The sequence below is a fragment of the Babylonia areolata genome, chromosome 2 (assembly GCF_041734735.1).
Source record: "Babylonia areolata isolate BAREFJ2019XMU chromosome 2, ASM4173473v1, whole genome shotgun sequence".
Lineage (NCBI taxonomy): Eukaryota > Metazoa > Mollusca > Gastropoda > Neogastropoda > Buccinidae > Babylonia > Babylonia areolata.
In genome coordinates, this window is record NC_134877.1 from 20,039,271 (window position 1) to 20,056,770 (window position 17,500).

The window sequence follows — 17,500 nt, forward strand, 5'->3', positions numbered from 1 at the left end:
ATTCTGTAGAAAAATCCATTTCAATAGGAAAACTGCACGCAGGAAAAAAATACAAAAAAGGGGGTGGCGCTGTTGTGTAGCGACGCGTTCTCCCTGGGGAGAGCAGCCCGAATTTCTGACAGAGAAATCTGTTGTGACAAAAAGAGAAATACTATACAAGTTTGCTGGTCGTGCAGTTGGCACCGGAAATGAAAGTGTGCTAAGTGTCGTGGTGGTGGGGTGGGGGGGGGGGATGTTTAGCTGGATCAAACCCTTTCCGCCTAGATTTCCTGAACGGTGAAGACAGACAGCTGTATTAACTTTCTTCTGTGTGTGTATCTTTACATCTCTCTTTACATTGGGCTGGATGCATATATTTGTCATACTTCTTTATGGACAAATATGAATGGTAATGTATCCATTGTTTCAGTTAATTGTCAACGTCTGAATAGTTCACACAAAAAAACGTGATATTTTCCATTACTTGAGAAATATGAAGTACTCTTTTTTTTTTTTTTTTTTTTTTTTTTTTTTTTTTTACAGGATACGCATTTTGAAGAAAAGATGGAAAAATATGTTTCAGCAGAATGGGGGAAAATGCTATTTTTCAAGCTATACATCGAATGCAAGAGGGGTCGCAATAATGTTTAACAATAATTTCGAATTTAAAGTGAAACGGACAATAACTAACAGTTCAGGGAATTACATTATTCTACTTGTTGAAATACAAAAAAAAAAAAAACTTCCTCCTTGTTAATGTATATGGACCAAATAAAGATGAACCTGATTTTTATGTGAATTCAAAACAAAAAAAAAAGTGAAAATAATGTAGAAAATGTTATAATAGCTGGGGATTTCAATTTAGTTCTTAACCCAACAATAGATTACCATAAATTATAAACATATAAATAATCCTAAAGCAAAAGTAGTTACACATGTTACACATGGAGAAGAACTGATCCTTTCCAACAGGCTAGATTAGATTTCTTTTTGATTTCAGACACTGTAGTATCCTTGACAGACGACGCAGACATAGAATATAGGTACAGAACAGATCATTTTGGTGATGATGGTAAAGTTCTTTCATATTTACGCTTCAAAGAAAACTATGATTTGCACATTGATTTCCTTACTTATGCTGGATATAAATCAACAATAAACGAATTAGTTAAAAAGCATAATATTAATGTGGATAACAACAGACACATAAATACTTCGCTCTGCTTCAAACACTTGTTTTCTATTTCTAAAGGCTCAAGACCATATTATGATGTATTGATTGAAAATGATATGAAACCAAAATGTTGTGAGAAATGGGACTTAAAGCTTTTGATGTATCATAACTGGAAATCTTGTTTTATGCATGCACACAAGATATATCATGTAAAACTGAAATGGTTTCAGCTGAAAATAATACACCGATGTTTATGTACAAAAACTGTTTTAAAAGAGATTGGTGTTACTGATAATAACAAATGTAGTTTTTGTAGAGAACACAGTGTTCATCATGCTTTTTGGAAATGCAATTATGTGCAAATGTTTTGGAACGCTTTAATGGACTTGATAAAAGAGAGATGTGTAAACGCAGGAAATTTAAAGTTAACAGAATCACTTGTGTTATTTAGACATGATGTGACAATAACAACTGATGCTGTTTTGTGTTTTATAATATTGTTTGCAAAGTATTACTTATATTTATTTAAAATTGAGGACAGCTTTCCACAAATATCAGTTGTTGTTTTTTTTAACAAATTAAAAACTCGATATAGAATTGAAGAATATAATGCCTATATTAACTTTAACCATGTTGTTTTCTCTGCCAGATGGCTGCCTTACAAATTATTGATCACAAATGATTAGTAACCTGTTCATGATTAACGAAAATTAACCACCCATGTTTATTTTCTTTTTGTTGATATTCGTAAGAAATGATTGAGGTGTTCACTTGTGGTGAACGTGCTCTAAGATACTTGACAGTTTGTATTCCTTGACAGCTTGTGTAAGATCTTAAGAAATGAATGATAATACTCCATGATGATAACCAACCTATGTATAATCCATCCGCTTGGCTGTTTCTGTCTGTCAGTCTATTTATGTTGTTTTCTCTTTCTTTTTCTTTTTCTTTATAAATGTCCATTTAGATGTTGTTGTAAAATGTCAACCTAATCAAAATGGAATTTTTTTTAAATGTTAAAAAAAAAAAAAAAAATCTTTACATCTCCGTGTCTCTGTAATTCTCTCTGACTCTGCATCACCTCTCCCCCCTCCAACCCCCTCGCTGTGTGTGTGTGTGTGTGTGTGTGTGTGTGTGCGCGCGCGCGTGACAGAGAAGTGGGGGGAGGGGGACAAGTGTAAGTAAACTTTACTATCATTTTGAAAATAACTTTGCCACGGCACACGACAAACAAATAGATAAATCAATCAATGATAGATAATTCAGTAAATAGATAGACAGGTATATAGAAAACGGGGGAGGGTGGTGTGGGGAAGAGGGCAGGCATGGTGCACTGGGGGTGGGGAGGGGGGGTGTAGGGGGGAGGGGATATATTTGTGCGTGCCCATGCGCGCGCGCGTTTATGTTGCCGTGTGCTTGTGACTGTGTTTTTTTCTTGTTTGTGTGTGCGAATGTGTTGTACATATGTGTGTGTGCTCACATGTGTGCATGTGTGTAAATTTCCCGGCCGTGTGTGTATGCGCATGCAACGAGACAATGAGTGTTTTGTGAGTGTATGAGCGTGTGTGTTCTTGCGTGTGTGTATATATGTGCGCGTACGCGCGCGCGTGCGTGTGTATTTTATCCATATCGGTGTGCGTATGCGCGCAAGCGTTTGTGTGAATGTTTATGTGTACGTACACACATACGTGCGCGCGTGCTCGCATGGGTGTGTGTGTATATACCGTGGTGAGCGCGAGCGCGTGCATGTGCTTTTTTGGTTTTTTTTTATAGTTTTTTGTTTTGTTTTTTGTTTTTGTTCACCGATATCTTGACGTTTCCACCCGGCGTACAGTGTTGACATGAGTGAAGAGCTCTGTCAGTCTGAATGACCACTTCACATGACGTTATCTTATCATGAGGACAAAGTGTAACACTTTTCCTCTTCCGCATCGATGGCCGCTCAGTTCCCATCTTCTAGGTCAAACAGACACCGTGGATGGTATCCCCAGCAAGTTCCAACAAAACATTCAAAGAGTCAAAGAAATTTAATCTTTTTGCCCCTTTTGGGGTGTGGAGGATACAATAACAATACATACTCATTGAATCACAACTTCAGCCAAAACGATGACTCCGAAACACGCAAAAACGCACACCCACGCAAGCACACAAACGCGCGCGCGCGCTAATGATGATTTGCAACAAAACAAATCAAAGTTAAACATACTGACAAGTATGTTTTAGATGTAGCAAAAAGTTACACAACCTTTCCAAGTTTTATGAATTTACTTAGATTAAAGTTGTGTTTTCTTCCCAGCACTGAATAAATTGCATAAACCGAACATTGACATGTGTGATTTATATGTATGTGGTATCAATTTATTTCGAATTACAGTATTCTGGGGACAGTCTAAAACAAAATGAAATTCATCCCCAACAGTACCCATATTACATTCCTTGCAAATTCTGTTTTCTCTGTTTTCGCCTTCTCTTCTTCCTGTTTCGATCTGCAGTTGATGATTACTGCAACGAAACTTTATTATCACAGGATATAAGTAAGTATCTGGAAGTTGTCAGATATGTTTTTTTGTTTGTTTGTTTGTTTGCTTTTCTTGACAAAAGTTGGGTTTGATGCTCCTACAGAACAGACAGTTAGTACAATTACCCTTTACTCTCTGGCCGGCTGGTGGTGTTTTTGTTGTTGTTGTTGTTTTGTTTGTTTCGTTGTTGTTGTTTTTTTAAAGGCAATTCCATCGATGTGTGGTTCAATAGGAAACGACGTATTTTTGTATGAAGAACGTTTCTGGGAGCAGATTGGTGCTGGAGGTACTGGGGGTGTGATAGGGGAGGGAGAGAGAGAGAGAGGGTGTGTGTGTGTGTGGTGGCTGTGTGTGTGTGTGGAACTGACTACATTTAGGTACTGAACGCACGTGTGTGAGTGTGTGTGTGACTCTGTGTGTGTGTGTGTGTGTGTGTGTGTGTGTGTGTGTGTGTGTGTGTGTGTGTGTCTAGAACTGACTCCATTAAGGTACTGAACGCACGTGTGTGTGTGTGTGTGTGTGTGTGTGTGTGTGTGTGTGTAGAACTGACTACATTAAGGTACTGAACGCAGTGTGTGTGTGTGTGTGTGTGTGTGTGTGTGTGTGTAGAACTGATTCCATTAAGGTACTGAACGCACGTGTGTGTGTGTGTGTGTGTGTGTGTGTGTGTGTGTGTGTGTGTAGAACTGACTCCATTAAGGTACTGAACGCACGTGTGTGTGTGTATGTGTGTGTGTGTGTGTGTGTGTGTGTGTGTGTGTGTGTGTGTGTGTGTGCAATGCAGGCTTGTTGACGTGTCTAATGATAAGCATTGCCCAAGGAAACGTACATAAAACAACAACTTCCGGAGTGCACGAAGTAATGAAAGAGAAGGAATGACAGCAGAAAATGAAGAAGGGTCAGCACAGCACAGCACAGCACAGCACAGCACAGCACAGCTGTGGGAATGAATTGTGGACCCTGATGGATACTGACCTGGCACGCTCACTGCACGTGCCGTTTTCTGCCTTCCTACAGGGCTGTACGAGGAGAGCCACGGGATCGTTGCCAACCGGATGTACGACCGGAAGCGGAAGACGTATTTCTCCATGGCCTCCAAGGAGTCCTACTGGTGGGAGGGGGGAGAACCCATCTGGATCACTGTGGAGAAACAGAGAAGAAACAGCACCGGTCAGTGGTAATTTTATTGTCACAGCTAAAAGAGGAGGCAAAGCAGGAGGGGGAAGACAAGGAAAAGAAGAGAGACACCGAAACAAGGTGACGGAGACAGACAGAGACAGACAGAGACAGATACAGACAGAGACAGACAGAGACAGAAACAAGGTGACAGAGACAGACAGAGACAGAGACAGAAACAAGGTGACGGAGACAGACAGAGACAGAAAGAGACAGAGACAACAGACAGAGACAGACAGAGACAGAAACAAGGTGACAGAGACAGACAGAGACAGATACAGACAGAGACAGACAGAGACAGAGACAGAAACAAGGTGACGGAGACAGACAGAGACAGACAGAGACAGAAACAAGGTGACAGAGACAGAGACAACAGACAGAGACAGACAGAGACAGAAACAAGGTGACAGAGACAGACAGAGACAGACAGAGACAGAAACAAGGTGACAGAGACAGACAGAGACAGAAACAAGGTGACAGAGACAGACAGAGACAGACAGAGACAACAGACACCAAAACAAGGTGACAGAGACAGACAGAGACAGACAGAGACAACAGACACCAAAACAAGGTGACATAGACAGACAGAGACAGAAACAAGGTGACATAGACAGACAGAGACAACAGACACCAAAACAAGGTGACATAGACAGACAGAGACAGAAACAAGGTGACAGAGACAGACAGAGACAGACAGAGACAACAGACACCGAAACAAGGTGACAGAGACAGATAAAGACAGAGACAACAGACACCGAAACAAGGTGACATAGACAGACAGAGACAACAGACACCAAAACAAGGTGACAGAGACAGACAGAGACAGACAGACACCGAAACAAGGTGACAGAGACAGACAGAGACAGAGACAACAGACAGATACAAACAGAGACAGAGACAGACAGAGACAGAAACAAGGTGACAGAGACAGAGACAGACAGACACCGAAACAAGGTGACAGAGACAGACAGAGACAGACAGAGACAACAGACAGAAACAAGGTGACAGAGACAGACAGAGACAGACAGAGACAACAGACAGAAACAAGGTGACAGAGACAGACAGAGACAACAGACAGAAACAAGGTGACAGAGACAGACATAGACAGACAGAGACAGAGACAACAGACAGAAACAAGGTGACAGAGACAGACAGAGACAACAGACAGAAACAAGGTGACAGAGACAGACAGAGACAGACAGAGACAACAGACAGAAACAAGGTGACAGAGACAGACATAGACAGACAGAGACAGACAGAGACAACAGACAGAAACAAGGTGACAGAGACAGACAGAGACAGAGACAGAGACAGACAGACACCGAAACAAGGTGACAGAGACAGACAGAGACAGAAACAAGGTGACAGAGACAGACAGAGACAGAAACAAGGTGACAGAGACAGACAGAGACAACAGACACCAAAACAAGGTGACAGAGACAGACATAGACAGACAGAGACAACAGACACCGAAACAAGGTGACAGAGACAGACAGAGACATAGACAGACAGAGACAACAGACACCAAAACAAGGTGACAGAGACAGACAGAGACAGACAGAGACAGAGACAGACAGAGACAACAGACACCAAAACAAGGTGACAGAGACAGACAGACAGAGACAGACAGAGACAACAGACACCAAAACAAGGTGACAGAGACAGACAGACAGAGACAGACAGAGACAACAGACACCAAAACAAGGTGACAGAGACAGACAGACAGAGACAGACAGAGACAGACAGAGACAACAGACACCAAAACAAGGTGACAGAGACAGACAGAGACAACAGACACCGAAACAAGGTGACAGAGACAGACAGAGACAACAGACACCAAAACAAGGTGACAGAGACAGATAAAGACAGAGACAGAGACAGACAGAGACAGACACACAGAGAGACAGAGGAAATAAAGGACGCAGGAGAAGGCAGTCTTTTCTGGCAATCTTATTTCGTTTCATGACACACGTTAGCACCAAAAGGCAGCCGTCTGTTGGCTCTTACCAGGTGGGCAGCCTGTTGTGCAAATGACTCTATGGTTGTAAAGCGCTTAGATTTTGGTGTTTGACGGAATAAAGGCGCTATATAAGTATCCACAAGAATAATAATAATAATAAAATAATTGTGTTGTATCGTAATGATGGTGATGATGACAGTAATAATGATAATAATAATTGTATTTGTATCGTATTTCTCTTTTTATCACAACAAATTTCTCTGTGTGAAATTCGGGCTGCTCTCCCCAGGGAGAGCGCGTCGCTACACTACAGCGCCACCCTTTTTTTTTCTTCTTTTTTTTTTCTCATGCGTGCAGTTTTATTTGTTTGCTTTTTTCCCTATCGAAGTGGATTATTCTACAGAATTTTGCCAGGAAAAACCCTTTTGTTGCTGTGGGTTTTTTTACGTGCGCTAAGTACATACTGCACACGGGTCCTCGGTTTATCGTCTCATTCGAATGACAAATACTACTACTACTACTACTACTACTAATAATAATAATAATGATAATAATAATAACAGCATATGATAATGATAATACTGATAATGATAATCAAATGACTTTGTGTTGGTAAAGGTTAGAGTTTGGTCTCTCACGGAAGGTAGGCGCAACATAGATAAGTATCATCAATGATAGTGATGGTGACGACTACGACGACGACGACAACAAAAGCAACAACGGTAACAACAACAACAGCAAGGAGAAGAAGAAGAAGTAGAATCAGAAGCAGAAGAAGATGAAGCAGAAGAAGCAGAAGAAACAGAAGAAGAAGCAGAAGAAACAGAAGAAGCAGAAGAAGAAGAAGACCCACGTTTCTGATCCACACAGCCGTGTATTTCTGGCCGGGGAGTGAGAGTGTGATCCAGGGTCTGCGTCCGTCCATCACCATGGCCTACAACCAGTCCGTGCCCTTCGGCCAACGTGTCAGCACCGCCGTCAGCTGGTTCGTGGACCACCACAAGGACTTCGTGGCCCTCTACTTTGAGGAACCTGACCTCGCCGGACACCGCTACGGACCCGACTCCCCCCTGGTAGACGCCAAGGTGGGTGGGCTTGGTCGGCTGGTTGGTTGGTTTGTATTTGCATTTGTATTTCTCTTTTTTTTATCACAACAAATTTCTCTGTGTGAAATTCGGGCTGCTCTGCCCCAGGGAGAACGCGTCGCTACACTACAGCGCCACCCTTTTTCTCTTTTTTTGTGTATTTTTTTCCTGCGTGCAGTTTTATTTGTTTTTCCTATCGAAGTGGAATTTTCTACAGAATTTTGCCAGGGACAACCCTGTTGTTGCCGTGGGTTCTTTTACGTGCGCTAAGTGCATGCTGCACACGGGACCACGGTTTATCGTCTCATTCGAATGACTAGCGTCCAGACCACCACTCAAGGTCTATTGGAGGGGGGAGAAAATATCGGCGGTTGAGCCGTGATTCGAACCAGCGCGCTCAGATTCTCTCACTTCCTAGGCGGACGCGTTACCTCAAGGCCATCACTCCACATAGGTTGGTTGGTTGGTGGGTTGGTTGGCTAGTTGGTTGGTTGGATGGCTGGTTGATTGGTTGGTTGGTTGGTTGGTTGGGTGGTTGGCTGGTTGGTTGGTTCGTTGGTTGGTTGGCTGATTGGTTAATAATAGCGAGTATAATAACTAATAATAATATATATAAAGCGCAAAAACTCGATGAAGTCAACTATAAGCGTACAAAAAATAAAAATAAAATAGATAAATAAATAGATAAATAAATAAAATAAAACAGAATAAATAAATAAATAAATAAATAATAATAATAATAATAATAAATAAAATAAATAAATACAAGCATGCTAACTGCTCTTTTGGATGACGAGAATGGCCCACAGGGACATCGACTGGAGATTTTTTTTAATTGACGCACCCATCCACCCTCCCCTTGCGTGAATCAGTTTCAAGGTAAAAAGTCAAACAATATGCATTCAGTGGAAATATTAAGCGATGTATTTACGAGAAAATGGTGTCCATATAATAAAACTTCTTGAAAACAATAACCCATTACAAAATATGATGAAAGATCAAAATGCACAACAATAATAAAGGCTCAATGATAAATTTTTATACTTGAAGAACAGGTGTATGTGAATGTGTAAGTATGGAGTATGTAAATAATAATGTATGTGTGTATTCATGTCTACTTATGTGTCTGCAGTAATAATGTCTAACATGACTGTGTAATGGGTGTTTTATATAGTCACGTATGGAAAACTGGAGGAAATGTGTTCATACATAAGATACTCCATATGTTTTTTGTGTGTGTTTTTTTTCTTTCAGAAAACAATGTATGAGTTGTGTTCTGTTCACATTACGTTAGCTAAGCAAAGTGTCCATAACTCTGTGCTGATGCTAGGTATAATGTCTATTATATGTTATAAAACTGCACTGTTACACATAATGAAAATGTGTCTACCTTGACCAAATTGACTTTTTTTTTTCTTAAGTCAAACAAAAATTATCTTTTGACGCATCTCCTTTCTTGTGGAAATCGACGACCACTGGTCCTGGATTCATCATTCACTCTAATAAATTATTTATAGTAAAGAAATGTATGGCATGTATGGCAGGTGAAACAAATGTATATGTATGACGGATGAAAAAAAAAGTGTCATGAAATGTATGGTACACACAACTTTTTGCAAATGCCTATGCATAGATTTTCCATGTTTTTCTAATGACATTCAGCTATAACCCATGCTCTGTCTGTGTGTGTGTGTGTGTGTGTGTGTGTGTGTGTGTGTGTCTGCATGTGTGTGTGTGTGTGTGTGTGTGTGTGTGTGTGTGTGTGTGTGCGTGCTTGTGTGTGTGTGTGTGTGTGATTAAGTAATGTAATACGCGTAGTCTTTGAATCTGTTCTATGCTTTTGTGCGTTAAAGCTTTTGTTGTGTATTTGTGTTTAAATGTTTTTGTAAAGCGCTTTCAGCTCCCTTTAAGGGAGGAAAGCGCTCAATAAGTATTCATTATTATCATTATTATTATTATTATTATTATTATTATACACGACAGGTACGAGATATGGACGGAATCCTGGGACAGATTCTGGCCGAACTGGACGATAAGAACCTCACTGACGTGGTCAACGTCATCATTACGTCAGATCACGGCATGACCAACGTCAGCATTCCTGACAAGGCATGTATTGCTGGTTCATCTGCTACTGCTGCCACCATCACTACAGCTGTGTAGCTATCTACTGCTACACTCTCTGTCTACTACTGATGGCACTACTACGACCATCACTACAGCTATGTAGTTATCTACAGCTACACTCTCTGTCTACTACTGATGGTACTACTACCACCATCACTACGGCTATGTAGCTACCGACTGCTACCCTCTCTCTGTCTACCACTGCTGGTACTACTACTACAATCACTACAGCTATGTAGCTACCTACTGCTACACTGTCTACTACTGCTGGTACTGCTACTACCATCACTACAGCTATGTAGTTACCTACTGCTACACTCTCTGTCTACTACTGCTGGTACTACTGCCATCATCACTACAGCTATGTAGCTATCTACTGCTACACTCTGTCTACTACTGCTGGCACTACCACCACCATCACTACAGCTATGTAGCTATCTACTGCTACACTCTCTGTCTACTACTGCTGGTACTACTACCACCATCACTACAGCTATGTAGCTACCTACTGCTACACTGTCTGTCTACTACTGCTGGTACTACTGCCATCATCACTACAGCTATGTAGCTATCTACTGCTACCCTCTCTGTCTACTACCGCTGGTACTACTACCACCATCACTACAGCTATGTAGCTATCTACTGCTACCCTTTCTCTCTAATACTTCCGGTATTACTATCAACATCACTACAGGTATGTAGCTATATACTGCTACCCTCTCTGTCTGCTACTGCTGGTACTACTGCCATCATCACTACAGCTATGTAGCTATCTACTGCTACACTCTCTGTCTACTACTGCTGGTACTACTACCACCATCACTACAGCTATGTAGCTATCTACTGCTACCCTCTCTCTCTCTCTCTCTAATACTTCCGGTATTACTATCACCATCACTACAGGTATGTAGCTATCTACTGCTACCCTCTCTGTCTGCTACTGCTGGTACTACTGCCATCATCACTACAGCTATGTAGCTATCTACTGCTACCCTCTCTGTCTGCTACTGCTGGTACTACTACCACCATCACTACAGCTATGTAGCTACCGACTGCTACACTGTCTACTACTGCTGGTACTACTATCACCATCACTACAGGTATGTAGCTACCTACTGCTACACTGCCTGTCTACTAATGTTGGTACTACTACTACCATCACTACAGTTATGTAGCTATCTACTGCTACCCTCTCTCTGTCTACTACTGCTGGTACTACCACCACCATCACTACAGCTATGTAGCTATCTACTGCTACCCTGTCTGTCTACTACTGCTGGTACTACTGCCACCATCACTACAGCTATGTAGCTATCTACTGCTACCCTCTCTCTCTCTGTCTACTACTGCCGGTATTACTATCACCATCACTACAGGTATGTAGCTATATACTGCTACACTGCCTGTCTACTAATGTTGGTACTACTACTACCATCACTACAGTTATGTAGCTATCTACTGCTACCCTCTCTGTCTACTACTGCTGGTACTACCACCACCATCACTACAGTTATGTAGCTATCTACTGCTACACTGTCTGTCTACTAATGTTGGTACTACTACTACCATCACTACAGTTATGTAGCTATCTACTGCTACCCTCTCTCTGTCTACTACTGCTGGTACTACCACCACCAATCACTCCAGCTGTGAGGTGGGCGGATTCTTCTTTGATCGTTACAACGAAACCTTTTTGGTACTTTTACAATTGATGTAAGCCCATTATCATTCATCTGTAAAAAGCGAACAGACATCAGATATATTCAGTTCAGTCCATGAACAGACTCCACAGAAAGCAACTTGTCTGAAACTAATTAAATCAACCGTACCAATGATTTTATTTATGGCGGTCACACACACACACACACACACACACACACACACGCACGAACACACACACACACACACACACACACACACATTATATATATATATATATATATATATAGAGAGAGAGAGAGAGAGAGAGAGAGAGATAACTTACATACTCGCTGCTGTTGTCCCATGGTTTTTAAAACACGATATTTTTTCCACTCTAGATATGCAGAATACAAAGGTCAACGTTCATTTCGGAATACTCGCTGTTGTCCCATGATTTTTAAAACGCCTTAAATTTATGATCTCCCCCCCCCCCCCCCCCCCCCCCCCCCCCTTCCTTTACTTTCCCTCCAGCTGATAGACGTGTGGCAGTACGTCAACAAGAGCCTGGTGGATGCCGTGCCGGACTTCGAGGCGGTGACGGCCATCTTGCCCCGGGAGGGACAGGAAGCGGAAGTGTTCAGACAGGCCAGTCAGATCCCTCACGTGACGGTGTACCACAAGGACCAGATCCCGGATCACTTCCACTACAGGCACAACGACAGGATCATGCCCATCATCATCATCTCTGAGGAGGGCTGGACCTTGTCCAGTGTGAGTTGGCTTCCTGTCCGTCCATAGAGATGTTGATTATAGATTTAAAACACACACACACACACACACACACACACACACACACACACACGGCGCACGCACACACGCACCACCGGCGCACACACACACACACATATGCGCGCGCACGCGCACATACACACACACACACACACAAGGTGCACGCACACATACACACACATACGGCGCGCACACACGGCGCGCGCGCACACACACACACACACACATACACACAAGCACACACACACGCACGCACACACACACACACACACACACACACACACACACACACACACACACACACAACGGCACACACACACACACACGCGCGCGCGCTTTTCAGCCTCTGTGTGTGCATACGTGTGTAGGCCTACCTTTGGAAATCTGGCTATAGAACTCAGATCAAAATAAAGTAAACTAACTCTCGCCATGAACTTTCAGTCTTTAACCATTGCCGCAGCATCAGTTGACGTAATTTCAGAGAGAGAGAGAGAAACAAAAAAAAGCATTGACGTCAATTGCCACAAAGTTGTTGTTTCGATGGCTACAATGTTACTTGTTGCATAAAGTGGCAAACGTTTGCATCTTTGGGAGGGGGGGGGGGTTGGCTGAATGAAAAGAGAGTCAAGAATAATTAAGAACCCACGGCCATATAGGGGATTGGCAGCGATGGAGGTCCGTCGCGCGCACCGGCGCTTACGTGTTTCTGTGCGCGCGTGCACGTTTGTGTGTGTGTTTGTGTGTGCATGTGTGCGGGCGCGCGCGTGCGTGCGTGTGTAGTGTGTGTGTGTGTGATTAGCTTTTCACAGTGATATCAACACATGCCATGTAGGGATCGTCTTCTGTTATCGGCATTTTTTACTTCAATCGACCGTGAGGAAACCTTTCACTTGGATTTTGGCGCTGTGCCCAGTCACTCACTGTCCTCTCCATGCCTCGTTCTTCAGTCACTGCGGGGTCAACAGAGGACACTTCCGAAAGAGACTTCCGGTTTCATTTTTGACAGGTCATCGGCAAACGGTACAGAACGGGCCATCGGATTTTTTTTTTCTTCAGAAAACAGAAAGTCTTTTTTTATGTAAATCTGAAAACCCATCAGTGCAAACACACACACACACACACACTCTCTCTCTCTCTCTCTCTAGTATTCCCTGTGTATTTCATTGATTTCGTTTTATGAGGGTAAGATGAAACCAGGCATTTTGTGTTCATTCCTTTTCCATCAGTTATAACCTCCCCCCCCTCCTCTCTCTCTCTCTCTCTCTCTCTCTCTCTCTCTCTCTCCTCCCTCCTTCCCTCCCACCCATCCAGCCCTACTTTTTGTTTTCTGCGTTTTCAGGAATGTAAGAAACCCTTGGACTGACCCCAAAGGTAACCACGCTACAGCACACCCTCCCTCTCTGAAACCTCTCTTCTTCGCGCGGACCCACTTTCGCAGAGAGTAACTGCCCCCACTTGATCTGTGACATTTCCAGCCTGTTACGTCTGGTGGTTGCACCGCCAAACAACGGCAGTGTGGCACAGCCCGCTTTGTGACGACTTCGGCTGGCTGTCTCCTGAAACTGCAGACGGCTTCGCTGGGTCACGCGTCCTTCAATTGATGGGACACTGGTGGATGCGTCATCCATTAATTGAGATGGGTTGGGGGGGGTATGGGGGCAAATTCTTTTATTCTTCTTCTACGGCGTGTATGATTAATCAGTAACAAAATGGAGATGGCTCATTCAAGCGAAAGATTTCTTCATCTTGCTCGTCTTCTTCTTCAATCTAATCGTTAGTGCTGCAATCACAACACGATTACACAGTGTCTTTAAAGTGATGACTATTTTTACCGCCCTAAGGAAAGCATACATCGCTTTCGGGTGTGCATGCTGTTGTTCTTGTATCATAAATCCACCGAACGCTTGATTGGTACAAGCACTTTAACTGTGTATTGACTTTTGCTGTAGCATGCACACAAGGGGTCAGGTACTGCAGGTCTGACATTAGTTGACTGGATGATCGAATAAATCCACCCTTGACACCAGTCGTCACCGATTCGAAACCTGGACCTCAATTGAATCCAACCTTTAACATCGGGCATTATGGCCGTCTAAAGCGCTGAATAGTTTCTTCTATTCAAGCGAATGTGATACTGACCCTGAAAAATTCCATGAGACTGTATACTAATAATGTTTTTCTTGAAACATAACAGATACAAATCTTACTTATGTATGCTCGAAGATATTCATTTCAAATTCACTACCAATACCGTATCCCATGACCTCACCCCCCCCCCACTAAACATTCACCCCCCCACTTCGCCTTCATTCTGAGCAATAGATCAGATGTAAGAAATAATCAGTACTCGACAAAATGGTCTCAATCTTCAGAAGTGTGACGGGTATTAAAACTATGTGACAAGATCTCTTTTCGTGTTCGTTCGCATGATGTGCAGCCAAGGGGTTGGGGATACTAAAGCTTTTATTCGTGTGTTTCGTGAAAGAATGATTGACAGCAGATGGCAAAACTGGAATTCACATATCCAAGGCAGTGACAGATTTGAGATTTATCGACTTATCAATGACCAACATAGTTTTCCAACTTATATGTCTATGAATGTTGACAGGCATCTGAAGCATGTAATGACCAAATTTAGATTTGGCGTTTCTGAATTGTTTGTCCATCGATATCGTTACAGACAGTCTAACATTTCTGATCCTATTTGTCCGTTATGCAAAAAGTCAAAGGAAGATGAAGTCCATTTTGTGCTAGATTGTGCAGAATTGAGAGATATCAGAGAACAATTAATTCCAGAAAAATATTTCAGACAACCTTGTTTATTCAAACTCGTCTTGTTAATGTCATCTACAAACGAAAGTCTTGTTAAACAATTCACTCTTTATCTGTGTAAAGCGTTTAAACGTCGAAGTGCCTTCGTAACATCTTGAACGTTCTGTGTATTTGTACGCGACTTTCATGTTTATCCCCCTTCTAAGGGGCTATGGCCTTTATGAATAAAACATCTTCAGTCAGTCTTCAGTCAGTCTCTCTCTCTCTCTCTCTCTCTCTCTCTCTCTCTCTCTCTCTCTCTCTCCTTCCCTCCCACCCATCCAGCCCTACTTTTTGTTTTCTGCCGGTTCCAGGATATGAACGAAACCCTGGACTGGAACCCCAAAGGGAACCACGGCTACAGCAACGACCTGCCCTCCATGAAACCCATCTTCTTCGCGCGGGGACCCGACTTCCGCAAGGGAGTGAACTTGCCTTCCATCCGGTCTGTGGACATTTACCCGCTCCTGTGTCGTCTGCTGCACGTGCACCCCGCCCCGAACAACGGCAGTGTGGCCAACACGGATCGCTTTGTGACTGACAGCACGGGGCTGGCTGTCTCCCTGCACTGCAGCACGGCTGTCCGCTGGGTGCTCGGCCTGTCCTTCACCTTGATGGCGACCTGGTGGATGTCGTCAGTCCATTAATTGTAGATGGGGGGTTGGGGGGGGGGGGGGGGGGCAAATTCTTCTTATTCTTCTTCTACCGGCGTTAGTGATTATCAGTAACACAAAGGAGGATGTGCCTCATTTCAGTAGCGCTGATTTCTTCTTCTTCTTCTTCTTCTTCTTCTTCGTTCGTGGGCTGCAACTCCCACAATCACTCGTATTTACACGAGTGGGCCTTTACGTGTATGACTATTTTTACCCCGCCCTATAGGCAGCCATACTCCGCTTTCGGGGGTGTGCATGCTGGGTATGTTCTTGTTTCCATAAACCACCGAACGCTGACATGGAGTACAGCATCTTTAACGTGTGTATTTGATCTTCTGCTTGCGTATGCACACGAAGGGGGTTCAGGTACTAGCAGGTCTGCACATTATGTTGACCTGGGAGATCGGAAAAATCTCCACCCTTTACCTACCAGGTGCCGTCACCGAGATTCGAACCCGGGACCCTCAGATTGAAAGTCCAACGCTTTAACCACTCGGCTATTGCGCCCGTCTAAAGCGCTGAATAAGTTTCTTCTTCATTTCAAGCGAGATGTGATAACCAGAACCCTGTCAAATTCCAAGTAGACTGGTAGTACTGTAAAAGTGTTTTCTTGAACAGTTGAACATGAAACAAGATCTTAACTTTTTGTAATGGTCCGTAGATATTCATTTCAAATTCCAACTACCAACTACCCAGTTCCCCCACTGACCCTCCCCCCCAACTCACCATTCACCCCCCCCCCCCTTCGCCCTCCTCTCCTGAGCAATAGACTCAGATGTAAGAAAATAATCAGTACTCGAACAAAATGTCTACAATCTTCAGAATGTGTGACGGGACATTATAAACAAAATTCCTCATTGACAAGATCTCTTGTTCTTGTTCAGGCTCGCCATATTAGTGCGCACGCGCTCGTGTGTGTGCGTGTTCGCACGGCCGGCATGCCTGTATGTGTACGTGCGTGTGCGTGTGCGTGCGCGTGATGTGCGCGCGGCATGTGTGTATGCACATGCGCGTGTGTGTGTGGAATGTCAGAGGGGCATACAAACGTTTCAGTTGACTTGTAATTAAGCGTTCGATGGTCGGCAACTGATCGGCAATCTGACGTTCCCGTTACCCCTGAAACTGAGGAAAGAAACATTGGTTCGACAGTTTCATACGCTGGCGCATAGACGGACCTATGTCTGCTGAAAAAACAAAAAAAAACAAAACAAAACAAAAAACATGGTGGTGTGTTAATCACAAGGAATATTGGGGGTGGTGGTGGGGGGATAGTACATAACAAGATACGAACATAAATCGAAAATCATACACAGATACAGTACTCTTGTATAATGTTGTGTTGTGTTATTGAGACATGGCCGAGTCAGACTTGTGTTATTTCCACTGAGCTATGTTGGCGGATCACAGTTATAACGAGGAATGAAAATTGAAAATCTTTGTTGTTGTTGTTGCCTCACACGGCAGTGACCATTAAAGAAAAACGAATCTTAATGTCAGACATCACACTGACGTTAAAAAAAAAGAAAAAGAAAGGAAATAATATATGGCTCATGGTTTGTTAAACAATTTTAACGGCCAGCAGCAAA

General features: G+C 43.0%; 1 protein-coding gene across 1 annotated transcript in view; it reads left to right on the forward strand.

Moving 5' to 3' along the window:
* The window catches only part of LOC143279339 (bis(5'-adenosyl)-triphosphatase enpp4-like), a 23,529-nt gene extending 6,879 nt beyond the window's left edge, over nucleotides 1–16,650 (forward strand). The window contains exons 3-7 of the mRNA XM_076583359.1: nucleotides 4,690–4,842; nucleotides 7,679–7,893; nucleotides 9,877–10,002; nucleotides 12,193–12,432; nucleotides 15,576–16,650. Of these exons, the coding sequence (XP_076439474.1) occupies nucleotides 4,690–4,842; nucleotides 7,679–7,893; nucleotides 9,877–10,002; nucleotides 12,193–12,432; nucleotides 15,576–15,908 (1,067 nt within the window). The 3' untranslated portion in view covers nucleotides 15,909–16,650. The remainder of the gene's footprint in view (nucleotides 1–4,689; nucleotides 4,843–7,678; nucleotides 7,894–9,876; nucleotides 10,003–12,192; nucleotides 12,433–15,575) is intronic.
* The last annotated feature ends 850 nt before the right edge of the window (nucleotides 16,651–17,500 follow it).